Source organism: Girardinichthys multiradiatus, chromosome 2 (genome assembly GCF_021462225.1).
Source record: "Girardinichthys multiradiatus isolate DD_20200921_A chromosome 2, DD_fGirMul_XY1, whole genome shotgun sequence".
NCBI classification, from domain to species: domain Eukaryota; kingdom Metazoa; phylum Chordata; class Actinopteri; order Cyprinodontiformes; family Goodeidae; genus Girardinichthys; species Girardinichthys multiradiatus.
The window spans coordinates 5568274-5596151 of record NC_061795.1 but is presented as its reverse complement, the minus strand read 5'-3'; the positions used below and the strand labels follow the sequence as shown (position 1 = coordinate 5596151).

General features: G+C 39.9%; 2 protein-coding genes across 3 annotated transcripts in view; one reads left to right on the top strand and one right to left on the bottom strand.

The window, feature by feature from the left end:
* cttnbp2 (cortactin binding protein 2) overlaps positions 1-16750 on the top strand; it is a 124060-nt gene extending 107310 nt beyond the window's left edge. The window contains exons 15-23 of one of the 2 annotated variants that reach the window (XM_047350133.1): positions 7-183; positions 1475-1647; positions 1771-1949; positions 2101-2330; positions 2443-2631; positions 3148-3193; positions 3364-3463; positions 13812-13916; positions 15598-16750. In XM_047350133.1, the coding sequence (XP_047206089.1) occupies positions 7-183; positions 1475-1647; positions 1771-1949; positions 2101-2330; positions 2443-2631; positions 3148-3193; positions 3364-3463; positions 13812-13916; positions 15598-15936 (1538 nt within the window). In that variant the 3' untranslated portion in view covers positions 15937-16750. Of the gene's footprint in view, positions 1-6; positions 184-1474; positions 1648-1770; positions 1950-2100; positions 2331-2442; positions 2632-3147; positions 3194-3363; positions 3464-13811; positions 13920-15597 lie in introns of both variants that reach the window. The other variant, XM_047350127.1, reaches the window with a different exon arrangement.
* Positions 16751-17936: 1186 nt separating this feature from the next.
* Positions 17937-27878, bottom strand: part of cftr (CF transmembrane conductance regulator) — a 95049-nt gene continuing 85107 nt past the window's right edge. The window contains exons 23-27 of the mRNA XM_047350147.1: positions 24784-24939; positions 24255-24344; positions 23847-24019; positions 21117-21222; positions 17937-20721 (exon numbers count right to left, since the gene is read on the bottom strand). Coding sequence (XP_047206103.1) covers positions 20506-20721; positions 21117-21222; positions 23847-24019; positions 24255-24344; positions 24784-24939 — 741 coding nt within the window. The 3' untranslated portion in view covers positions 17937-20505. The remainder of the gene's footprint in view (positions 20722-21116; positions 21223-23846; positions 24020-24254; positions 24345-24783; positions 24940-27878) is intronic.

Below are 27878 nucleotides of genomic sequence, written 5' to 3'. Positions count from 1 at the left end.
ACCCAGGCTTCCTGGTGCCAGCAGTGAGGTCAGGGTTTGCAGGGGTGTCTGGAGACACTGATCGCTGTGTGGTGGTACTGCTGGAGGGATTGGAGAAGGCTTCATCTCTAACAGGCTTGCTTGGAGACCTCTGCCTAAGCCTGGACAACAGAGGCTTTGCCTCCCCTCTGATTCTGAGCACAGGTACAACAAAGGCCAGACTCAGGGTAGCAATTTAGTCCTAGTGCCATGCCTCGCATGTATTGGTATCAATCACACAAGCACATCCTTTTTTTACTGCAACTTTGTGTGAAACCCCAGGCTGCCTTTAAATGCAATCAGTAAAGTTTTTTAACTCTGACAACTTTAGTGCTGCGGCGTACGGACCGAGAATAGCTGAAGAAGATCAGAGGAATTAGAAAACAAGACGAAGAAAGTTTTTCCAGTGCTGATACTGTAAACAAATGATTTTATGTCACAGAAAGAAAAAGCGCTGAGGGAGTCCACTCACTCTGCCTGTAGCTAATATTAAGGCAGTTAAAGTTTACCCAGATTTATGCGCTCCTCAGAGCTGTCTGGTTCTTGTCTTTAACTTGTAACCAGAACAAGTGGTATATGGTTCAGGGTCTCCTTACATATAAGCTTGAGTTCTGAACTGAAAAGGTTAGACACACCAGTGCAACCAGTTCTGCAAAGTCAACAACACAATGCAAGTGACTGTCCTTTGTCGCTACATGCTCATCCAGGAGGAATGAATGCTGCAAGTCACTGACTCGATGCAATCGCTGGATTTCCTTAGATAGAAAAACCCGTTTAACCAATTTGAATAATAAACTAAATCTGACTGCACTGATAGTTGGGATTAAATTGGAATGTAACTGACCTGGAATCTGTAGGATTTAATTTAATAGAGTTTTTATTTTTTTGAATGTGCCTTAAGAAATATAAATAAACTGAATTAAACTAACCTGTCCCTTCTAACTGGGGCTGGCGAAAGGTTGTATGGGGCCTTAAACAGTGATTTAGGTCCCGCTAACAGTTTTATAATACAGATTTGGTGGAATCTGGGAGAGGAGGCCAAATTTAACTGGCTGAGGTTAAAATCGCAGATAATCACAGATAATTGGTTCTTATTTGCTGAGATTTATTTGTGAACAAACTGAGCTCAAACAGAAAAGATTAAATTTGTGGCATTAGATTGTAATTATGTTAACACAACAATCAAACAAAGATTATTCTTTGCACTTCCACAAAGTAAACTTGCCAATTCCTTAAAAATGTTAACCTATTTAAAACAGCCTTTTAAATAAGCTATCCTGAAACTGTCACATCAAATTTAAGAGTATTCTACAAAATGTAGATCTATGGTCTGTGTTTATATTTCTTGGGGGGCCCTAAGCAGTGGCTTTTTTGTCTTGGGCCGGCTGTGCTTCTAACAGAAAGGACTGGGATAGACAATCTGAATGGAAGATCTGTCACCTTTGTCTTCATGCAGGTTCACACCACATAAGAGAAAACAACTTCCTGATTGGCACATTGTCAAAGCCCCGCCTCCAGGGATCAGAGCTCTGTCTTCAGCAACATTTCCGCTGGGTGATGCTGCGCTGGGACCAGGAGCCCCTGCACAGTCTGCTGGGAAGGCACTTGTGCAGGAAGCTGCTTCATAAGGTTAGTCAAACTTTTGGCTGCAGCTGCCACATAGAGGTGTCCTTTTAGTTTTAGGTTTCTGCTTACATTTTTTTTATAGGATGAATTCAAGGTCAGAAGTGTTTCAACATACTGATGTTCCAGGTGGGGACTGGAGCTTGGTTGCCCGATGGCCTCATGGAGCGCTCAGTGTTGTGGGTGAATCAGGTCTGGCAGCAGCTCAATGCCTGTCTGTCCCGTCTGGGGACCCATGAGGCTTTGCTAGGCCCACAGCTGTTCCTGTCCTGCCCAGTGGTTCCCAACAACATTCAGGCTATTGTCAGGTTGGCATCTGAGTACAAACATTTTAATATAAAGTGTCCGTCACTGTAGTGAGAAGGTGTCTGTCCATTAACTCAGAGAATTGTGTCAGATTATATGAAAAACACAGGAGTCAGACAGTGGAGCCTGTATGATGGGGTTGTTTACCAACAGGTGGCTGGCCTGTCTCTGGAATGCTGTAGTCGTACCACGGGTGGAAGGAGCAGTCATCTCCCGTGTAATGACCAAGCGCTCTGCCTCCTCTCTCCCGTCACCCTCTCCCTCGCTACGACCATCTCCTAGCAACTGTGGGCTGAGCGCTGGGCAGCAGGCCGTGGTGAAAGCCGCCCTCAGCATCCTGGTCAACAAGGCTGTGATGCTGGGTTGCCCCGTACCTCGCCACGGTGGGTGGACGACATACATTATCGTCTCACTGACACATGCAAAGAAAAGATGGTGTTTAAGGTAAACAAGGAAGAAAAAAACATACACATTCTTTTTTGCTCGATCCTTTAGAAATGGAACGGTACCTGCTGGAGTTTCAGGGGAGCTCGTCTACTCTGCCAGCCCTCGGTTCATGTAAGGGGGGTGTAGGAGGAGGGAGACGGGGACGAGACAGCGGCAAGCTAAGAAGATCCAACACCAGTCCCAGGAAGAAGGGAAGCCCCTCCCTAAACTGGAGCTCTGGGGGCTCCTTTAGAGAGGGTAAGAACCTGCTGAGCTGTTCTGGTGACAGAATCAGAGAGCTGAGTAGTAAAAAGAAAGCCGGATCCGCAGTAAACTACAGGGTTGTACACAACTTGACAAGTGCCCATATTTGAGTGTTCTGTTTTCAGTGTCCACAAGGGGGTGCTGCCTGATAGGCTTGATAGGTGATGCTGACCATAATCATATAAAACAAAGGATCCAAAGGTTCCCAGTGTGGACAGAGCACACCTTATTTTACCTTTAACAGCAAATGTATTTTTCTGATTTACAGTTGATTTAGAAGCAGCTGTACCAGTCTGACTAACAAAAGGCATCACATACATACATGGTTCTGCTCCTAATACGGAGAACATAATAAAAATAAATGATATTTACCCTCACGTGGAGTCATGATGTGGCAAAACTTCAGAAAGGAAATAAAAACAACAAAGAATGTTGTAAAGGTTTGCAGAAACATGCTGAATATTGTCACGCTTTGTTCATAAAGTCGCTGGTGAATGTGTGTGATTTCAGGTTCGGTCTCCAGCTCTGACGTCAGGTTCATGTCCAACGGCCACAGGTTGGTGTTCTGGCTGTTACTGATGATACACAGTACTGTTTCCAAAGAAAAAACAGCGCTGCTGCTGTAGGACTGTGGAGTCTGGATGTGCATCCTAATGCTTTTTAGAAACAGTTTCAATGTTAAACAGCTTGTTGAATTAAATGTGATATTAATATTTGGGTTTGCAGACAGACGGGTGGTCTGCCAGCGTTCTTTGATGATGAGACGGATCTAATCAGAGAGCTGCAGACCATGTGCTCCAGCAGGTCCGAGCCGGACATCAGTCAGGTATTGTTGGAGATGAACCAGCAAACACACCGGCGTGTTTCTCTCATTCTGTGATGGAGCTCAGTTAAAGTGTTCATTCTTTAGCTTCTCAATCCATGCCATTAGAGGAATCAAGAAAGTCAGTCAGTTCAAGAAAGATAGGAGTACTGCTACCTTAAGGTCTTTGTCGTTACCACATTTCTGCCTAGTTTTAAATGAAAGAAGAAATGTAAGTCTGACATTTTTAAACCCAGTGGTTGATTATATATCCCTAATTAATTGTTTTCATTTTCTTTCAAGAGCACAACATTCTTCTGCAGTGTAAACTCAGCACAGAAAATAAGCACATTAGAGTTTGCATGATTATTTCGTTGTTTTAACAATGCTTCCTGGTAATCGATCTTATACTATTGGAAAGCCTGTTTGTTTCCCTTTAGATGTTGCCACATTTGCAACTAACATGGTTCATACAGGTGCTTGAAATCCTTGAAAATGCTGAAATTCTTTTGTTTTTAAGGTCTTAAAGGTGCTTTAATTTTATATGAAGTGCTTGAAACTAAAACTTATTGCTTTAGTGTTTCTAGCCAGACCTGCCGATACTTGGCTGATATGAGGTTCGGAAAACATGATAACCTTGCCTAAAAAAGCTTTTCACACTTTGGTATCAGGGTATTAACACACACACTTAACAAAATATTATATTGCTGCTGCTAAAGTAATATGATTATTACTGATGTTGGAGTTATCTATTTTGGTCGCACAGTTGAACATGCGCAGCTCAACAGACATCGCAGCTCTGACGTCACCCGGGATTATAAAACCCGCGGAAAATAAACTTTCGTTGCCATTTCCAGCGTATCTCATGGGATGATGCAACGGAGGTGGATATCTGGAGAGACAAAAGCTTGCAGACAAACTTTTTCTCCACAAGGCCATTCCTGGAAGAGCTTGAAAGCTGGAATCTGCCTGATACAAGAAGGTCCGAAGATTCATATACCGATGGAAGACCACGCCGACACCCGGCACAGGTGAAAACCCACAGAGGTTTTATTTCCAAGGAGATGAGTTTCCTCCTTGTGATTCAGTCGACTAAATGGTTCTTCATATTTTCCCCTCCTGGATGGATGAGAAGTTTACTGTTTTTTTTCTTGAGTTGATCACGGACGCGTGATCCCCCCTCTCTCATTTTCCTTCAGACCTGACCCATCCTCAACCGCTGGAGAGAAGAAATCAACATCAAAGTAATTTGTTCTTTTCTTTGATATTAAACCGGATAGGTACATTTAGAGGTCTGGGCAGGATGAGGCATAGTTGAGGAGATTTAGAATCACCACTAGTTAATCCAAGGTATCAACTTGTTGCATGCAATACTGATTGAAGTATTTTATGCTGAGCTGTGTTTTGATTTGCTGTACAAGCGCTGCTGAATCGTGCGTGTTCATGTTTTGTCCGGCTGATCCCAAATCAGCCTGGAGTCAGAAGTTGGACTTTAAAAGTTTCCATTCAAAGCAACTGCGGTCTGGGCCTCGCCCGACAACTCCTTTGTTCCAGTTTTATTGCTGGAGTTTTTCCACTGAGTTCCCACCTCAGAGTTTTATGACCCTTTGTTCGAGATTTGGGGCAATCAGCTGTACGGCTAAAGGGGCGTGGCCCCACCATTTTACCAGCTGATCGCTGCAATCCAGACATCAGCACACCAGGGGGGCTTCGCTTTCTAAGTTAACCCACTTTGCACATTTTGTCCATAAAACTGCTGGTTTGATCTTCATAGACAGTCAATGCGCATATATTTTCTTTTATTACTATTATTGTTAGGTAGTAATTTTTTTAATCCCCTTTTGTAGAATAGTGGTTGTTAGTTAGGTGAATGTTTTGGACCAGAATAATGGTATATCAGGATTATTTGGCTTCAATAAATCTTCATATATATAATTAAGAGAAGTGTTCGTGTTTGTTTCGTGCAAGAGTGATTTATCTGTCAAAACAAGGTCAAAGTTCCCCCAGCTTCGGTGAAGCGGTGGAATAAACAGTAACAGTTTATGGTTCTGATTAATAATTTAACAATTATTAATGATGATTAGCTCATTTTAATTATTAAGAGCTTTGAGCCCATAATCACAACACCAGAGGACATCTCTGATTTCTATTTGTAAGTAAAGATTTTGGTTAAGAAACTATTTTCCTGAATTATGATTTTTAAATATAATTTTTGATAAATATTAATTAATCAATAATCATAATCCTTGTACTGATAAAATGAAGTTGCCCATAGTATTTATTTATTGTAGACATAAGCTACAGTCAGCTGTTTCAAGTTCTAATGACAACACATCAAAATGACTTTTTTCAGCTAAAGATATTTAGAAAAATCAAGAATTAAAATGTTCTTCGGTCACAAGTAGTGACTGAAGTTAGTTTAAGCTAAAAGAGCAAATTATGTTGAATTTTGCACAGCATATAATGGTTTCTTGCCATTCTGGTTATAATGGACTGACTTTGAAAGCTAATATTAGCCGCTAGGTTATTGGCTCGATTAGCTAGCCTGCAGTGTGCTAAAGATATGTTCTGCTGTAGATACAGTATCTAATGTGCGAACTTCGCTTCAAAAAGAGAATTACCTTAACAACATTAATAGGCAGCTGTCTTTTAGTAACTTTCTCAACAGCCAATCAAGAGAACTGACAACTGGGCAGTGGTGCGCTGAAGCAGGAACGAGAGGGAAGAATTTGCACACTCCAGAACCTTCTCTGATATTTTATTAACCCGCAGTCCTGGGGGTCCTGTGTGCGCTCCTCGAGTTTTCCCCCCGTCTCTTTCGTGGTTGTCCCACACGCCGGGCTGCAGGGAGCCCTCCACATCACATTTCCGACCACTGCCCTAGATTTTGGTCCTGTGGGGCTCAGAGCAACCCCACCTGCAGTTCTTTCTGGCGCCTCCTGTGACAGCTGGCTCCCTCTGTACAGGTCCTTCTCAAAATATTAGCATATTGTGATAAAGTTCAATATTTTCCATAATGTCATGATGAAAATTTAACATTCATATATTTTAGATTCATTGCACACTAACTGAAATATTTCAGCTCTTTTATTGTCTTAATACGGATGATTTTGGCATACAGCTCATGAAAACCCAAAATTCCTATCTCACAAAATTAGCATATCATTAAAAGGGTCTCTGAACGAGCTATGAACCTAATCATCTGAATCAACGAGTTAACTCTAAACACCTGCAAAAGATTCCTGAGGCCTTTAAAACTCCCAGCCTGGTTCATCACTCAAAACCCCAATCATGGGTAAGACTGCCGACCTGACTGCTGTCCAGAAGGCCACTATTGACACCCTCAAGCAAGAGGGTAAGACACAGAAAGAAATTTCTGAACGAATAGGCTGTTCCCAGAGTGCTGTATCAAGGCACCTCAGTGGGAAGTCTGTGGGAAGGAAAAAGTGTGGCAGAAAACGCTGCACAACGAGAAGAGGTGACCGGACCCTGAGGAAGATTGTGGAGAAGGGCCGATTCCGGACCTTGGGGGACCTGCGGAAGCAGTGGACTGAGTCTGGAGTAGAAACATCCAGAGCCACCGTGCACAGGCGTGTGCAGGAAATGGGCTACAGGTGCCGCATTCCCCAGGTCAAGCCACTTTTGAACCAGAAACAGCGGCAGAAGCGCCTGACCTGGGCTACAGAGAAGCAGCACTGGACTGTTGCTCAGTGGTCCAAAGTACTTTTTTCGGATGAAAGCAAATTCTGCATGTCATTCGGAAATCAAGGTGCCAGAGTCTGGAGGAAGACTGGGGAGAAGGAAATGCCAAAATGCCAGAAGTCCAGTGTCAAGTACCCACAGTCAGTGATGGTCTGGGGTGCCGTGTCAGCTGCTGGTGTTGGTCCACTGTGTTTTATCAAGGGCAGGGTCAATGCAGCTAGCTATCAGGAGATTTTGGAGCACTTCATGCTTCCATCTGCTGAAAAGCTTTATGGAGATGAAGATTTCATTTTTCAGCACGACCTGGCACCTGCTCACAGTGCCAAAACCACTGGTAAATGGTTTACTGACCATGGTATCACTGTGCTCAATTGGCCTGCCAACTCTCCTGACCTGAACCCCATAGAGAATCTGTGGGATATTGTGAAGAGAACATTGAGAGACTCAAGACCCAACACTCTGGATGAGCTAAAGGCCGCTATCGAAGCATCCTGGGCCTCCATAAGACCTCAGCAGTGCCACAGGCTGATTGCCTCCATGCCACGCTGCATTGAAGAAGTCATTTCTGCAAAAGGATTCCCGACCAAGTATTGAGTGCATAACTGTACATGATTATTTGAAGGTTGACGTTTTTTGTATTAAAAACACTTTTCTTTTATTGGTCGGATGAAATATGCTAATTTTGTGAGATAGGAATTTTGGGTTTTCATGAGCTGTATGCCAAAATCATCTGTATTAAGACAATAAAAGACCTGAAATATTTCAGTTAGTGTACAACGAATCTAAAATATATGAATGTTAAATTTTCATCATTACATTATGGAAAATAATGAACTTTATCACAATATGCTAATATTTTGAGAAGGACCTGTACTAGCGCCTAGCCAGGACTGCAGGAGGGTTAAAAGGCCTTTAAAGTGCCTGTGACATGGAATTTTCATGATAACTTCAATTACATTTATGAAGAGGAAACATAGATAAAATATTTAAAAAGTAAATTCAGGCAACTGAATGAACAGTTGTTGAGATATATGGTCATATATTTTACTAAAAAGGTATTTCCAGACTACTCCTTTGCGATTTTGTTGCGCTCTTTTATGAAATCAAATGGGTGAACTGACTGCTGCTACAATGGCAGCAGCACAGACAGCACCGAAGGATCGCTATCAGAGAGAAGCAGCAGAGTCAGAAGAAGAAAGTCAGCTTTCATCAAATGGCAGAGCACAAGTGCTGCGGCGTGCAGATGGTCATCAAATTGGACCAGAGTCTATTGTTGCTGGATGCTGGAGCACTGCCAGAATATGCATGAATCATACCACACCACCAGGAAACAGAACCAGCACAACAAAAAATAATTCACTAAAGACAGACTAGATCTCGCTATATTAATAAATGCACACATATATTTATTTATACACGTGTATGTGTTAGCAGTTGTTTATATTAGATTATTTAGATCAGTTACTGGGTTAACTAAGGTAAATTAAAGCAAGCAAATAAACAATAAATGCACCAAATTAAGCAACAGGTATAGCTTCGCTGTACTCAGTGTTCTCACCCATTGCAGAACAAAAAACATGAAAATATCTGGATGCATAAAACGAAAAGTGAAGCAGTTTAAACTAGTTTAACTTCGGCAGAATGACTGGCTTTTATTGCGCTATCTGCTTATGGTTCCTGGAGCTCCTCCGCTTCACTGCGGAACGGACTGGACCGGACCGAAGCAGATACAGTATAAATCCAGGGTTGCAATATATGAGTTAAACAACTGGAAGCGAAGCTGAGCAGCAGCAGCAAACACAAGGGATGGTTCAAGATCTGGAGACACTACCTGGTGTGTCATTGTTTTAAACTTTATATAAGAATCTTTAGAGAAACATTTAGTTAAATATATCGTACGTGCATGTAATGTATGTTATTTTAATAGTAATAATACTTTCAGATTATTATCACTAATAATAAAAATTAGGAATCCCTCAGTGGCACAAATATGTGGTACAACATGGTCATTTTTAGGAGGCTGTTTACATGTTTAAAACAACAGTTAGAAATGTAATTTAATGTGTCTATACATTTTATACAGCTTATTCAAACCCAACCTTTATTGTTTGGATGTGTGTGGTCAGTAAAAGTGGAAATTAGAAGAGCTACATATTACAACAACAGACAGTTTGTTCCTACATTTTTGGTCTCATTGTGTATTCACAGGTACAAAATTTGAATTGTTACCTACAAACATGTAAATAGGCTCTTTGACAAAGTTAAGCCTTCAGCTGGATGCTAGATTTTAATGAAAGTAAACTCAGGGAAATCTGTTGTTTTAGTGCTTTTGGACTTCGCAGCAGCTCTTGATACCATAGAGCACAACATGCTGTTATCCTGGATGCTGCATGTAGTTAATACAGCTTTATCCTGGTTCAAGTTACACCTCACAGGCAGGAGCTTCTCTGTCGATCTAGGGGCTAGTTTCTCTGCAGCAGCCACTATTTGTGGTGAGACAAGTGTGGCCTGCAGTGCTATAGTTTGGGTTCTTATGTGACCTGGACAAGTTGTTGATGCATCATTTAGGTTGTCTGGCCACTCCTGGAGAGGTTCCCCATTTATCCATGTTTTTTCTAATTGTGAACTTTGGCCCTCATTGTGGTTCATGAGGCCCAAACCCTTAGAAAGGGGTTTTTAACCCTGTCCAGACGGATAGATGTCAGTGAGTTTTCTTCTCATTTGTTTTTGAATTTCTTTAAATCGGGGCATGATAAGTTGCTTTTTAAGATCTCTTAGCCTACTTCATGCAGTCAGACAGGTTCAATTTAAATAATTCCTTTATTGTACTGGTCAGGCACTAATCATGACTGAAATTGAACTTATCTTTCAAAGAAGTGCTTAATCACAGATGAAGGCAGATGATTTTACATAGTGCCAGGTTTATAAATGAAATCAGTATTTAACAAAGGTATTTTGTATTTACTCTGGTTACCTTTATCTCATATTAGAATTTGTGTTGGGGTTATAAATTGTGTTTTGTCAGTGCAGAATTGTATTCAGATCCACATTTTAAAGTGATCCTTGGTTAATAATTACAGTGCATTGCGAAAGTATTCAGCCTCCTTGAACTTTTCACCCTTTTGCCACATTTCAGGTTTCAAACATAAAGATATAAAATTCTAATTTTTTGTGAAGAATCAACAACAAGTAAGATACAATCGTGAAGTGGAATGAAATTTATTGGATTTGTCAAACGTTTTTAACAAATAAACTGAAAATGGGGCGTGCAATATTATTTGGCCCCCTTGCGTTAATACTTTGTAGCTCCACCCTTTGCTGCAATTACAGCTGCAAGTCACTTGGGGTTTGTCTCTATCAGTTTTGCACATCGAGAGACTGAAATTCTTGCTCATTCTTCCTTGCTAAACAGCTGGAGCTCAGTGAGGTTGGATGGAGAGCGTTCGTGAACAGCAGTCTTCAGCTCTTTCCACAGATTCACGATTGGATTCAGGTCTGGACTTTGACTTGGCCATTCCAACACCTGGATACGTTTATTTGTGAACCATTCCATTGTAGATTTGGCTTCCTGTTTTGGATCATTGTCTTGTTGGAAGATAACTCTCCGTCCCAGTCTCAGGTCTCTTGCAGACTCCAACAGGTTTTCTTCCAGAATGGTCCTGTATTTGGCCCCATCCATCTTCCCATCAATTTTGACCATCTTCCCTGTCCCTGCTGATGAAAAGCAGGCCCAAACCATGATGCTGCCACCACCATGTTTGACAGTGGGGATGGTGTGTTCAGGGTGATGAGCTGTGTTGCTTTTACGCCAAACATATCGTTTTGCATTGTGGCCAAACAGTTCGATTTTGGTTTCATCTGACCAGAGCACCTTCTTCCACATGTTTGGTGTGTCTCCCAGGTGGCTTGTGGCAAACTTTAAACGAGACTTTTTATGGATATCTTTGAGAAATGGCTTTCTTCCTTCCACTTGTCCATAAAGGCCAGATTTATGCAGTGTACAACTGATTGTTGTCCTATGGACAGACTCTCCCACCTCAGCTGTAGATCTCTGCAGTTCATCCAGAGTGATCATGGGCCTCTTGGCTGCATCTCTGATCAGTCTTCTCCTTGTTCTAGATGAAAGTTTAGAGGGACGGCCGGGTCTTGGTAGATTTGCAGTGGTCTGATACTCCTTCCATTTCAATATGATTACTTCCACAGTGCTCCTTGGGATGTTTAAAGCTTGGGAAATCTTTTTGTATCCAAATCTGGCTTTAAACGTCTCCACAACAGTATCTCGGACCTGCCTGTTGTGATCCTTGGTCTTCATGATGCTCTCTGCGCTTTGAACAGAACCCTGAGACTATTACAGAGCAGGTGCATTTATATGGAGACTTGATTACACACAGGTGGTTTCTATTTATCATCAGTCATTTGGGACAACATTGGATCCTTCAGAGATCCTCAATGAACTTCTGGAGTGAGTTTGCTGCACTGAAAGTAAAGGGGCCGAATAATATTGCACGCCCCATTTTCAGTTTTTTATTTGTTAAAAAAGTTTGACAGATCCAATAAATTTCATTCCACTTCACGATTGTGTCCCACTTGTTGTTAATTCTTCACAAAAAAGTTTAATTTTATATCTTTATGTTTGAAGCCTGAAATGTGGCAAGAGGTTGAAAAGTTCAAGGGAGCCGAATACTTTCACAAGGCGCTGTATGTTTCTGTTAAGTCACTTAGTGATTTATTATTATTTATTGATATTATTTCATTAGATAGACAGCTTGACATGTTCTGATGTTATGAGGATAGTTTGTCTCCAAGCTGACTGCTGCAATTTTTCTAAATATAGAGGTATTTATTTGTTCTGGTAACATGATGTAGGAGAGGAGACCATGTGGGTAACTGTGTCAGATATCAGACAGGGGAAGATAAATCATTACAGCAGAGCATGTTAATACTGCATACTCAGCAGGAAGTCCATGTGCACAGTCTGCATTTTAACAGGTTTTAGTTCTTCAGCCTCTGATATTCATGAATAGTTACTTAGATTTTCAGATGTGCTTGTCTTTCAAAACTTCCACTAAGTTCCTGATAAACTGTATGAAACAATGTAATCATTGTGAAGTTTGGTGGGAAATCTGTTTCCACTTGGACATTTTGACACATTTATCCATTGTTCTGTTGCTTTTGACTGGTTAAATAGACTACAAGCATGTCTTGAAGACATAAAAACTTGGATGACTTTAAATTTTCTGCTTCTAAATTCAGACAAGAAAGAAGTTGTCGTCTTTGGACCGGAGTCTTTGAAAAAGAAACTGCTTAGTCAATCACTTAACCTGGATGGCATTAAATTGACCTCCAGTAATAAAGTAAAAAACCTTGGTGTTATTTTTGATCAGGACATGTCATTTAAATCCCATATTAAACAGGTTTCTTTCATCTCTGGAACATTGCCAGAATTAGAAATATCCTGTCCAGGAGTGACGCTGAAAAACTAGTCCATGCATTTGTTACTTCAAGGCTGGACTATTGTAATTCTTTACTATCAGGATGTCCACAAAATGCAGTTAAAAGCCTTCAGCTGATTCAAAATGCTGCAGCAAGAGTTCTGATGAAAATTAAAAAGAGAGATCATATTTCTCCTATTTTAGCTTCCCTTCATTGGCTCCCTGTTAAATCCAGAATATAATTTAAAATTATCCTCCTCACATATAAAGCCCTTAATGATCTAGCTCCATCATACATCAGAGATCTGATTTCAGTATTAACTTCTTGTTCTCTCTCTTTTCTCTTCCTAGAAGCTACACCTGGCCTGACTTTGTGTCTACCTGTGACACCTTTCTGGAGAGGGGAATCGTCCAAGCTTCTGCTGCGAACAACTTAATGTTCACCTTCTACCGATGATCCACATCCTGTCTTTCAGTGTTTAACCCTTTCTCTCTCCTAGACATAGCTACTGACTGAGCTTCTACTGTAACTAACTCTATGTGCTCTCTTTCAGACTCTAACCTTGAAAACTGGCTCAGAGTTTATCTGTTCTTTCTTTCTATATGAAACGACTAAAGGAGCTACATCCATTAACATTTACTTTTCCTTCCCATAGAAAGTACTCCTGGATCAGTGCTTTTTTGTGTCTCTACTCTGTTCTCTCAAACCCCAGTCAGTCGTGGCAGATGGCCGCTCACACTGAGCCTGGTTCTGGTTCTGCTGGAGGTTTCTTCCTGTTAAAAGGGAGTTTTTACTCTCCACTGTCTCTACATGCATGCTCAGTATGAAGGATTGCTGCAAAGTCAACGCCAGTGACTGTCCACTGTCTCTACATGCTCATCCAGGAGGAGTGAATGCTGCAAGTCACTGACTGGATGCAATCTGCTGGGTTTCCTTAGATAGGAAAACCTTTTATCCAATTTGAATAAATAACTGAATCTGACTGCACTGTTTAATGATTAGGATTAATTTGAGTGTATGTACCTGACTTTTGTGAAGTGACTTGAGAGTGTTGTGAATTGGCGCTATATAAATGAACTGAATTGATTTGATTTGAATTGAATTGGTACCGTATACCTCAGGGAAGAAAGAAGGTTAAGAAACGGGAAACTGCAAACACTCCTGATACAGCCATGGGATGATGGATACTGCAGGATTTAGCTGCTGCTCAGTTTCTTCTCTCATGTCTCTCTCACAGATCTCCCAGGCCAAAGACAACATGATCCTGTTTCCCAGCACTCCCAGTAAGAAAGAGCCTGCCACCAAGTCCAACCTGGAAACTGCTGTCCAGCAGCCATCAGAGGTGGTGAGAAAGATCCTGATAAAGCAGCTGGTTGGTCAATGGATACTTGAATACAGGCCTTGACCAATGTTCATGACCTTCCAGTTTTATTATGCTCTTTAAAATGACAATCACAAACATTGGCGTAGTTGATTGATATTCAGTGTAATATACCAACACAAAGTATTGCATAATTGTGAAGTAAAATGATCCATGGTTTTCAAAATGTTTTACAAAGAAAAATCTGTGTTGTGCAGTGGTATTCAGTCCCCTTGAGTCTCTTTGTTGAATCACCTTCTGCTGCATTTACAGCTGCTAGTCTTTCAGGGAATGTCTCTACTGGTCTTCACCATCTAGAGACACACATTTCTGCCCATTCATCTTCACAAAATAACTAAAGCTCAGTCAGCTTGGATGGTGAGCATCTTTGAACATCAATTTTCAAGTGTTTGTGCAGATTGTCAATTAGATCCATGTCTGGACTTTGATTGGACCCTTCTAACAAGAGAATATACTATGATCAAAACAATCCTCAACTCCAGTCTTTCTGTTTCAGTCTTAGCCTTTGTTTAACACTGTCAGTCTTTTCATTTGTTCTGAACAGCTTCCTGCTGAAGAAAAGCTTCCCCACAGCATGATGCTGCTGACACTATGTTTCAACATTGGGTTGGTGTGTTTACAGGGATGTGCAGTGTTAGTTGTGCTACCAAACACAGCATTTTGCTTGCTCAGCGTACCTTCTTTCACACATTTGCTGTAGCCTCTAGGTTGCTTGTGGCAATCTGGAAACAGGTCTTCTTATTGCTTTCTTTCAACAATGTTTCCATCCTGCTACTCTTTCATAGAGGCCAGATTAATCTGATAGTTGTCAACAGGTTCTCCAAACCTGAGCTGTAGCTCTCTGCAGCTCCTATGGAGCTACCATGGGTTTCTTGGCTGCTTTTCTGATTAATTTGCAGCTGCTCTTTGTTGTTTAGTTAATGAATTGAAAATAACTCTCTTCAAAGATTAGCATATTGTTTTATAACCAAAGCTTCCTTGAAACATCTTCACAACTTCCTCTCTGACCTGTCTGCTGTGTCAGTTGTTCTTCATGATGCTGTTTGTTCACTAATGTTCTTTAGCAAACCTCTGAGGCCTTCAGAGAGCAGCTGGATTTATCCTGAGGTTAGATTCACACAGGTGCACTTCATTTACTAAGAAGGTGACTTCTGAATGTAATTGCTCTGGATTTCGTTTTGAATTGTCAGGGAGAGAACGTAACAGATTTACGTTTGTAAAGAATCTTAAGAGCCGTGTATCATTTTTTTCCGTTATGTACTGCTTTGTGTTGGTCTATCGCATTAAATCCCTGTAAAAGGCTTTGATGTTTGTGTTTGACAAAATGTGACGTTCAAGGAACTGAGTACTTCAGCAAGGAATTGCATGTCACAATGTGAAACTAAAACCTGTAATAATGAACCAACTGAAAACGTGGTCTCGCCACAGAATTAAAGCCCTATTGAATAGACTGTACTAATGGACCTCCAACATCTGTGACTCTGTTATTTTCAGACAAAAAAGGTCTTTAATTTTTAAGTTGCTTTGAGCAAAACCTTTCTACCCAATGAAACAGCCGTAAAGTATCACAAGTACTGCAATAATTCCAAGTCTGTTTCCTGTAAGATGTATTAATAAGTCATCTGTCTCTCCCATCCCATAGACTGTCGTCAGTCAGCCCGGCCGCAGCTCCATCCAGCCAGCCTTTCAGAGCACCAGCCGTCGTCCAGGCCCTCGCGCTAAGTCGCAGCTTCCTGTCCCGAGCAGCAGAGGGCAGCAGACGCGAGCGTCCACCACTTGCAGCAGCAACAATAACGACAACCAATTCCAGACACTCCCCAGCCTCAGTAGAGCTACAGCCAACAGCAGCAGCAAAACACTGCAGGGTCCTCAGAGCAACAGCAGCAACAATAACTACTACCGCAACAGCATGAACAAGTGCAGTCACTCACAAGATGATATCTGGATCCTCCACAGAGACCTGCACGAGAGCAACGAGTAGACGCCCCCCACCTCCTCCTCCTCCCATTCTTATTGTAAAGATTAGGTACCTGACAACCTTTGATTTGTACTTCTCTGTACTTGCTACACTGTACTGCAGTTGTATACTTGGGGACCATAGTTTATTCTACTACAGTATTTGAATTATGCGTTCACATAGGAGTGAAAACACTGTAACTTTAAAAAAAGACAAGGTAAAGCAGCAGGTTGTTTTGTTCTGTTGCCTTAATTCCAGTGTTTCAACCTGCTTTTTATGGGACAGTTTTCAGATCCAGTATAAAACTTTCTGGAATAAGATATGCTATATGAAGTGTTTATATGTTAGAAACTGCCTAAGAACACTCCCGGCACAGTCCTTTGGTGTACTTAAAGTGAAATAGTGTACTTCTCCTGTAGGAATAAGGTCACTGAAGAAGTCAAATGGACACAATCAGGCTTTTTGTTCTCTTTCTTGTTTTTGCTATTAAGTATTTTGAGATATTCAAGTGTTTTATCTCCAGATAGTTGCAAGGTTGGTTTAAATACTGTTGAAATTAATCAGGGTTTTACCAAATATATTTGTAAATAAGAGTATGTTTAAATGCTCTATAGATCGGTGTATGTGGTATTACGCTTGTACAGTGACGAAACCTTAAAGAAAAACTGCTGAGGAAAAAAAAAACACTAAACCTTGTACATTAATGTTTGTAGAATGAGTTTGGTTTTAAACCCTCCACTTGTTTCAAAGTGAATGGGATGTGGCAATAAGTAATAGAACTATATAAACACAGGATGTCCTCTGTCAGTTGTAAGCCATAATAAATATTTTAAATGCCCCTGATTCATGTTCATTTATGTTTAGCTTGTTTATAATAATTCTGACCAGTGTCCCAGTCCCTGCTGAAGAAAACAATCCCCACAGCATGATGCCACCACCACCGGGTTTTACGATAGGAATGGTGCATTCAGGGTAATGTGCATTGTTGGCTTTTTGTTTTTTTTGATAGTGGCCAAAAAGTTCAAAATAATTATAGCTTTTAAGCTTTTATCATTGTAATTCAATGAATTCTTTGAAGCACAAAAATCTTTCAAATCAAAAATTGTTTAAAATGTGCCATTTTTGTATTTTCAATATTGGGTTTGAACAGTCCAGATTCATGGGGTATATGGGTATCTATAGTATCAGATGTGAGTGCACAAGTTTACAGGGATTCTGGATTTTCTCTAACTAACACAGAGTCAAACATTCTCCTTATTTTTTAATCAGTGCTGCTGAAAGTTATAGATTATTTAGTAATGAGATTTTCTGATATTGATCATTATTAACTTCCAACTGGTTGTTTCTCTTTTTCAGTAAAAAATTGTATTTGTTTGACAACTCGGTAGATTGAAAAACACAGACCACTGGAAAAGGCCAAGGAACTCTGGAAAGATCTAAGGAGAACCTCTGAATTACACATTTCAGGGCCATTTGCCAACAACTTTAGAAAAAACCTTTTCAGACGTGTCAACATCTGTTTTTAGAAGTTTTGAAGAAGACCCAAACTCACTTTGAGATGAAAGGAAGGAAATTAATTATTGTGTTGAGGAACCTCTTGAGACTCAAGCATGTCATGAAGTGGAAGCTCCTGAGGCACCAGTGGTGAAGACTGTTTAACTTCACCATAGACTGAGAGGGAGCAGACCAAGAAAAAAGTTTTGCAGTCAGACGAAAGAAAGATTGAGCTGTTTGACCATATTAACAAGACCTCCGAGGGACATAGATGCATGTTCAGTGTGTTTCAATGCCTCAAAATATCCTGAAAAATGTAAAGTCCAATTTGCATTTACATATAATTAATTCCTAAACATGCAAGATGTGGATAAACAGTCTATATGATTCAAATATTGTGATCTGGATCACTAAATCTGGCAGCTGGTGTTTAGTAGTAAGTCTTAACTTGTGCAAAGAACCCTTAGCAACAGGAGATGATGGTAAGAAAATCCAAAAATGTTGGTGTTATGACAAAAGAAAGAAACAACCACAGTCAAAATCTAGTTTTACTCCAAATACAGCTGATTCGACAAAAACATATACAGTTCTTTGGACATGTGAGTCCCTTTCCTATGAGTAATAAACGTTTTTTTTTTTTTACTTAGAATATATAAAAACACATTTGTCACAAGACTCCTCTCCACTGTACCTTCAGTTTATCCACAGCTGCTTCGCAAAGATTCAGTATTAAAGACGTAAGATGTTTTCTCAACAAAAAAAGAAACAATTGTGTTTCAAGAGCCAAAATGGCTTCCAACTTGAATTAAAGAGCAGACTACTTTAAAAAGAAATGATTGCTTCCTATTAGAAAAGTCTACACAACACAAGACACATTGGCTAAGAACAACAGTTCAAACTTTAAGGATGGAATGATTTCAAAGATTTGATTAAAATATTCTGTGCAGAATTTCATCACTTGACTTATTCTCCACTGTAAGAGCTGATGAGAGTACCTCAGGGTGTCTGTAAAGTGCATACAAATAGAAAAATATGGGTGTTTGAGTCAGCACTCATTACTTGCATCAGTCAACAACGTCATGGCTAGATGGTGTGTGTGCTGACAGCAGTGAACCTACTTATCGGGTCAGGAAGACTAATTGTAGGTCCTGACATAGATAATCAGAAAACAGTTCCATGTAAAACACAAAGGAGTGCAGAGGTTAAACTCTGATCACGCTCCATTTTATGGAGTTAATTATTTTCTGTTGATTTTCAGTTCGGCTGCGTGACGTTAGCAGTTTTACCAGAAACATAAACACAGTGTGACACGTTTCTGTGGTCAGGCCTCTCTCACCAGTTCATTCATTATTTAGCAAACCCAGCTTTAACAGTCTGAATTAGCAGCATGAACCTGCTTGCTTTTTGAGCAGATCAGCTTGAGTTTGAAAGACCAGAAGGAGGAAAGTTGGAAGGTGGACACTAGACACTGGCTTCAAACACAACCTACTCTCTATAGACCCCAATACATTAAGATGTAATTTTAGGTATCTGCAGCCTGAACTACATCAGCTTGTATGTTTAAAATATCCAGATGACACATCTATTTGATTTCTGTGAGGAAGCCTTAAATGTGATATCGGTGTAGTCTCCCTAAGAACATTCCTATCATTCACATCTTCTAAATGGTGAACGGAAATTTAAACAAACCATATATTAACCAGATGAATGTGACTTTGTGCAGCATGTGGCTGAAACTAAATTCCTGGATCCATCAGTGCAAGTCATTAAGCTAAGGCAAAATGAGCAGTATTTCCATTTAACTGTCTCTGGTCATAATGGTATGGCTGACCATTGTACACTGGACTCTGGAAAGGTTGCCAGTGGGACCAATGACCAAAGAGCAGAAATAGTCCTGAAGGCCTGTTGAGCTGATTGGAATGAAGTGGAAACAGAAAGAATCAGTGAAACATGTCTGGTTTCTGCCTTCCTGTAGGGCTGCAGGTAAACAGATCGTATATATAGATTTCAACTTTGCTGGCTCTCATTGTCTTTCTGTTTTTAGCAGAACCTTATAAATGTAAAGCCAGGGAAGAAATCAGGAGGTTCTTTCATACTCACACTAAGTTAGAGGAAAAGGTTTAAAATCTCCACTAAAAAGTAGCCCATATTTCTATAAACACTAAGTGATGCTTTTTCTGGACAAAACTGAAACTAAAACACTGAACGATGTTTGTTTTGTTAAAGCAAAATTAGTTGGAGAAGTCATAATTCAGTTTGAAACTAGTTAGTCACTTGAAGGAAAGTCTTCTGATTGGTCCATTACACACAGGATTTTCTCCCTGCTGCTTCAGTTCCCTCTAATTCATAATTCAATAATTACTTGCAGGTGTTTTGTACCATGGTGGGTGACATGGATTAAATATTGTTTCTCTCAATATTTTCCAAGAAGGTTCAATTCTCCACCTTCATATTTTGCTCTAAAAGATCATATTTGGGATGGATGTAATACTAGAAATGCAGACAAATTATTCAAAAGTGTTTATGCGAGCTGGTATATTTGTGTGAATTGTCAGTGAAATAGTGCCATACATTTCGGTGATTTTTATTTATACTCTGATAAAGAAAACAATCTTTAATTTCAGGCAGACCAATTTAATTATGAGGTGAGACTATATCCTCATATACAGAATTTAGAAATATTTGAAATGTTAATTTATTAGAAAGTCTGAGAAAGTAATTTTTTATAGAGGATGTTTGGTTTATTCTTATTTCTCACAATGATGGAATTGTGCTTCTTTCAGTAAAACTGTGTTTCAGCCACATACTTCATGCCAGTTTGTAAAGTCTAAAAAAACATTTGTAAAAAAAACCAATAAACATGTTTTTAATTGTTAAAAGATATACTGTTTAAATGTGTAGCTGTATTTAAAAGTGTTAAAAGAAATTATTTTGTTTTGTTTCTTTTCCTCTTTTAAGTTATATTTTACTAAAAACGTTAGTGCTACATGTTTGTGCTGCTCTTTACAGTTAATTCAGACATTAATGACTTATTGTCTGGGTTTCATGCACACATGCAGCTGTGCTTGTGTGCATGCGTGTTGGAGTGTAGCTGGCTCCTTAAAGTCGAGTGTCCTGGATTTCATCCTCAGCTTCCTCTGGCAGGGATGAGATCTTGATGGTCTGTGGTTGTGGCCTTTTGATGGAGTTCAGACGGTGAGGTCCCGGGAAGAGGCGGAGCCGGTCAGCAGGGCTGATGGCCTGTTTCAGGTGACTCATTTCATTCATGAGTTTCTGAATGGAGTCATAGCTTTTCACAGAGCTCTTCTCAATCATCTGTGTATGAGGGAGGGGTGAGAAGGTGGTTACAAGTTCCGCAGAAATAAAATGACATTAAAAATGACACTCAGGCTCAACACCCGAGCACCAGATTTAAACGCCTTATTCATATCCGGGAGAAACCACATCTTACTTGCCATAACACATTATGCTTTTATTGCTCCACTATTTTGTAACAAGGCCACCTGTCACATGTTCAGCCACAAACCCTCATGACAAACATGCCAACAAACATGTTTTAAACTCCCAACATTAAGGAGGAGACCTTCGCTTCATATCACTTGTTACCAAAGGTCAAATGTTGGTAAAACCCTTTAAAAATGCATCTGAATGGAAACTGCGTGACTGATAGAGCATTGGTAGAAATGACCAGCAAAATTCCAAAAACTCACCAGGAATGACTGACACTCCAACAGTGGCTCCACTCTGTGTTCGGATAGGATGACGGTGCAGTCAGAGAACGACTGCTTCAACGTCTTTCTCAGGACCTGCAGTGTTCTGCTCACACACAAAAACATACACTGTCATCATCACCATCATCATCATCAAAGGCTGTCTCTCTAAACTGCCAACAGATCAGTGTAACCTGCAGACAAGCCTGCTCATTTCAAGCTTCATTTCCCTTCATTTCTGCCTGTATGCTTACACAAAATACACATACAAGGGTTCACCATTACTGTAAGCACACCAGATTGTCACCATATGCAGTGACAAGAATGGTTCACAGGGTGGACGTACGTGGTCTGCGTTACACTGTGACCTCATCCTGCAGGATGCCACAAGCACAAAGAAATATACAAGGTTTTAATCGCTTTCAGAAGGCAGCTGCTTCCTGGAAGTGATCAAACGTCTGAGCGTTCAGCAGGAAGCTGGTCATCAGCAGAACTTATGGAAATATTTGTCAATAACTAAATGTAGAGTTGACTGGCTAGTCACCAGAGGATTTTATCTTGATCAGCCATGAACAGTGGCAATCTTTGTCTGATGAATGAATTCATGTGATCTGGTGATCACAACTTTGGGGTGCAATTAGTTTCTGCGTGAGGAAGATTCAAAGTTAGCTAGTTAGGAAATCAGGGCTGTGTTTAAAATGAGCCTTGCTCCTCTAGTGACCGTCTGTTCCTCTGAAGCTATGGTTCTCAACCAGAAAAAGCTGAAGTGCTCCTTCCAGGGGTCAATTTCTGACTCATGCCGAGGATCTCGGGAATTTGGTGTGTTGTTTATGAGTGACCATGGGATGGAGCAGAAGACGAATAGACAGGAGATTGTTTTTGTCATATGGTCTGTAGCAATGAAGAAAGTGCTGAGGCAGAAATCATAGCTCTCAATTTACTGCCCTGTCTAGATTCAGACCCTGTTCTGTGGTCATGAGATGTGGATCCAAAGGAGTCAGATTAGGTGGTTCAAGCATTTGATCAGGATAACTTCTGGGCACCTCTTTTTGGGGGTTTTGGGCACATCCCAGCAGGTGTCCTATTGCTTCTCCAGACTCCTCAAGAAATTTTAAGATAAGAAAAGGAGTGGTCTTCCACAGCTCTTTTTCAATCCATACCTGCTTTAGGAACATCTTGTCTAACTGATGAAAGGAGAGAACTGACCCAGTCGAGCTCAGCAGATAATAGGAAGGCTGAACACATTACATCAAAGTTGTTCTGTTTTATTCTTTTGAGCTTGAAGCATGATGGAATTCAAAATGTTGGCTGCCTTTTATAATTTTCTGAGTTAAGCTAAGAGTCTGCTAGCACAAGGGTCTCATCTCCAGTCCTTCAGGGCCAGTGTCCTGCAACTTTTAAATGTGTCTCGGCTTCAGCACACCTAAACCAAACAATGAGGTCATTAGGAGCACTTTGTATGCTGATGTTTACACTTAATAATGCGAAACGTACTAATTGTGCTAATCACTCATACAAGATGCAAAAGACAATTTACCATGCCAACTCCAAACCATTTACTCTTTGTTTTAAATGAGATGATGAAATATTGGCAGAAAGACTAGAACATATATTTTTAATGTGTTGATGATAGCTGGAAAAGAGGAACTGGAAATGACATATTTGGTGAAGCAAATACTGTGTCTACAACTGGATTCATTATCTGTCATTGCCTTATTTTTTTCCCCAGTCCTGACCTGAACCATCAATATTTTTTCTGCAGCAATGAGATCATATTTCAATAAGTCCAATTACTGGAAGTGACGTAAAATTAGGTCCACTGACCTGTGTTTGACCAACTTGTAGCTTATAGCGGCTACAAGTAGCCTCTGAAAGCTGAAGGCATTTGTCTGATAGTGTTTTAACACACCTTTCCCAAATAATGCACATGCAGATGTTTTACATTATTCTTACATTATTTCAAACAATCAATAGGCTTTATGCAAGCTTGGCTGGGAAAAACTAAGCTAAATGCAACACGATTAGCCTTAATGCAAAGTGTAGGTAGCCATGTGATATCAGTTCAGGTGTTTTAGCACCTAGTTTTATCCCTGATTTTTGACACCGATGTCTACAACAGTCTTCATCACATTAAAGTATCTCTTAGATTATTAGTTCATAGTTTGGCTAAACCATCCTAACAAATTAAATATATATAATGGATCAAGACACACTGTTGCATCGCACCAGTGAAATAAATGTCATGAATAAATGTATAATCACAAACTCCTGACTAAATGTCAGCATCACATTTAACACTTGTAATATTTTTGTATTCACATGTAAGTATAGCCTTAGTATTGTTAGCCTAGCTTACACTGGAGCTGAAACAATCTTTCCCACATTTTTGCAGGAATCATGGACATATGGTACCCCTGCAACGTGATTGGACAGTTGTCGTAGGCACAAAAACTTAAACACATTATAAACACAGATCATACAATTTCCAGTATGTACTGTAGCATGAATTAACATCTAGGTGCATAAATGGGAGATTGCAACCAATAAAATACCTCAGGGTTCTCTACATTTGAGCATGTAGAAAAAACATTTATTGTAGCACATTAAAAAGCACACTTTTAAATATAAACTACTCAATGTAAACTCAAGGAATCCTAGTTTTCATAACGATATAACAAAAGCAGCCTAATGAGTTCCCACAAAGTAATTGTGTTGGGTGTTGATACTAACATGGGGTCCAGGTAGGAGGAAGGCTCATCCAGGAGCAGGATGCGGGCCTTGCTGAGGATGGAGCGGGCGAGACACACCAGCTGTTTGTGGCCGTTACTCAGCACACTACCTCCGTCCTTCAGTTCAAAGTCCAACCTTTCTGGAAACTGCTCAATGACGGACTTTAAACCAACCTGCGGGCACATCAGACATTTCCTATCAGCACATGCTTGTGGTTGCCAGTAGAGCTCATTGACTAACGCTGCTAATGGAACATGGCTGACATCTATAATACAAACGCTTTACATCATCTTAATGTCCTGTGCTCTTCTTATTTTACATCTGGCATTTGATTCTAACATTTTACAGTGATCCTAATTACAATAATAAGATTCACTTCCTGTAATTAGAAAGAGCAAACAGGCTCACCTCTTCAGCCACCCGCCATAGCTCATCATCACTGTAACGCCCGTATGGGTCCAGGTTCATCCGGAAAGTTCCAGTCAGAATAAAGACTTTCTTTTAAAGGGAAATAAGAGAACATTTTGCGAATGAATTGAAATTATTAAGACCAAGAACACCAGGATAAAATGATCCCTTTAATTAAAGACCTGAAAGCCAAACCTACTCAACATAATGAGTGCTAAACATTGCTGCATTTCTCAGTTATTCTTTGTTATTTATGATGAAATTTTGAAAGCAAAAAAGTTTTTTTTAACAGTCAACGATTTTTTCATTAGAAACTTACATTCATAAAAGTACAACACACACACATAAAAAGTCGTGTTTAAAATTCTGACAGAAAAATTAAAAATAAAATTCCAGACTAAATATTATTTCTCTTTTTAAAAAATATTTGTATTCTTTTTGTCTTTTTTGAAAATAAATGACCATAATCACCAGAAGCATCATTTTATTTTTCCAAGATTAAACATGAGCTCAGCAGTGAGTTGTGTACCTGTGGGACCACTCCAAAGGCTTTCCTCCATGTTTGTATGGGCATGGAGCTTGAGGAAACACCGTCAATATATATTTCACCTTCAGTGTAGGTGAGGCGCAGCAGAGCGGACAGCAGGGTGCTCTTCCCAGAACCTGTTCGACCCAGCAGGCCCACCTATACACAGAAGCAGAACAGAAACATTTTGTATTTCTTTCAACCTTTTAAAAATATTTCTGGTTCCTTTTTTTTTTTCTGCTTCCACCTCTCTGCCTGCTCAGACGCTTTTCTCCTAAGCTCCCTGCTTGCTTGTATTCTTTTACTCCTAACTTTTTAACTCTTAGCCAAAATTATGGAAATATTGGACTAAAACTACTTCTTACCAGCGACTCCCAAGGATTATTATTATTATTATTTTTCTAAAAAAAACAATAACATCTGATTTCACTCAAATAATAAACACGTCCCTTATGTCAAGTGTTTTCCCCCAACAACAACTTTCAAACCTCTACTGAAAAAGAGCAACTTGGACAAGCTGCTACTACAGAACTACAGGCCTATATCAAACCTCCCTATCATCAGTAAGATTATTGAAAAAGCTGTGTTTCAGCAGTTAAACAACTTCCAAACAACGACCAACCGCTTCAATGTCTTCCAGTCAGGCTTCCTGCTCACCACAGTACAGAGACTGCTCTTGTCAAGGTGTTCAATGACATCCGTATAAATACAGACTGTGGAAGAACCACAGTGCTGGTATTATTGGACCTTAGTGCAGCATTTGACACTGTTGACCACTCCATTTTATTAGAGCGCCTGGAAAACTGGGTCGGCCTTTCTGGTACAGCACTCAACTGGTTTAAATCCTACTTGAAGGACATGGACTTTTTTGTGTCAGTAGATAACTTTACAGAGAGCACAAAAATCACATGTGGCGTTCCCCAAGGGTCCATCTTAGGGCCCCTCCTATTCAATATCTACAGGCTCCACCTAACTCAGATTTTAATAAACAACAATGTAAGTTATCACTATGCAGACGACACACAGCTATACGTTACGATGTCACTAGGTGACCATGAACCCATTCAAGCGCTGGGTAAATGCTTAGAAGAAATCAATGCATGGATGGGCCTAAAGTTTCTTCAGCTGAATCAAAACAAAACTGAAGTAATAATCTTTGGACCAAAGGAGCGTTTAAAAGTTAGCACACAGCTTCAGTTAATACACCAAAATACATTACAGACTTGTTGTCAGTGTATCTACCACCCAGACCTCTCAGGTCTTCTGGCTCAAATCTACTCTGCAGAACCAGAACCAGAACCAAACATGGAGAAGCAGCTTTTAGTTCTTATGCTCCACTAATCTGGAATAAAATGCCAGAAAACTGTAACAGCGCCGAAACCCTAAGTTGCTTCAAATCAAGATTAAAAACTTATTTTTTTAGAGTGGCCTTTGACTGTGCCATCTAAACATTGTTGGTTACATTTTCAGTCCAATTTTCCTTTCATTTTCTTGTCCATCATTCTATTCTCTTTATTTAATTTTTTAATTACCTCTTTTGTTTGATTTTCTGTATCATTGTAATGTTTTCCGTATGTACAGCGCCTTGAGTGCCTTGTTGCTGAAGGGCGCTATATAAATAAACTTGACTTGACTTGACTTCAACAGTTTAGAAAACTTTGTGATCTTGTTCAAATATATTGTTATAAAAGGTATTACCAGAAGACATATTGAGTAAGAGACAGTGCATACCTTTACACACTACAGTGTACAAACTGTATATACAAATTGTTTTGGGAGGCTAGGCTGTCTGAAAGCTCTTTCATTTCCTCCACATAATACCAGAGGGTATTAAGGATTTTTTGGGGCAAAACTGAAGTGCTGATACACACCAGAGTTTATTCTCAGAAGCTCTCAATGATTATGATTATTCCTAGAAGAACACATTTCTTGGTCCAAGGGAAACAAAGTACAGTTCCCCCATTTTCTCTTTGGTTGCTAGTAAATGATTTAGAAGACAAGCATCCCAATAAGTATTAGAAACACAGAACGTCTTTCTAGATTGCGTCAGTTTATCTCACTTGCTAGTTATTTAATTATTTTAATATTTGTTATTATTTTTTATTGCCCAGTATGTTGGCATCTTGCTTGGCAGGATGTTGTATTAGGGGCATTGGAAATAATACATATTTTTTAATTTTTTTAGATCGAAAAATCCCTAGCTTGTTTTGTTTTGTGTGAATAGTTTGAAAGTTCTGAACAGCAGGGGGCAAAGTGTGCATCATGTATCTGTAATCAACAGGACATGCTGTATGCTATATAAGTTCCCAAATTCCCTTTAAAGTAAAATGCAATCAAGCAGAACACTTTCGAGGCCTCCTTTTGTAAGTAATCAGGTAATCGCTCAGTATCAGTAATCCGTATTGCTTGTCTTGTTTCCTGCTATGACTGCATGGTTAAGCAGTTGGTAACACTATTACCTTACAGCAAGAAGGTCCTGGGTTTGAATCCCTTTCTGAATGGAGTTTGTATGTTCATGCAAACTCCAGGTTCATCCCACATTGAAAAACCTCAGTTAGGTCACATGGTTACTCTAAATTAGGTATGAATGTTTGTGGGCACGATTGTCCTGTATGTCTCTATCTTGGGTGCACCCCGCTTCTCGCCCAATGACTGATGGTCATGGTCACCAGCCCCTCGCCACCCTAACCATCAAGGACAAGCGGGAATAGACAATGGATGAATGTTTGCTGCCGTACTGGCTGAGATATACTCAGATGCTTCATTGAATTGTAAATAGCCAGAGGAGAATAAAATGCCAACCCTTGTGGCTGTGTTGAGGACTGGACTGTTTTATAACAGCAATTTCATATTTCATAGCAACAAGTAAAAGTCTGAGGATGGGTCACATCCACACCCTTTAACAAAAACTCAAGTTTAATTGATAACTTTTATTTTTCCAAAGTTAAATTGCAAATTAAGTGAATCTAAAGCTGAAGCTTAAGTACAACATGTGTAAAGCATCAACATGATGACTTTGATCCAAAATCCCTGACTTCCTGTTGGGTTCAGGGCATGCCTTTTTCTCAGAGAGGTCTATATGTGTACCAGTTTTCTCT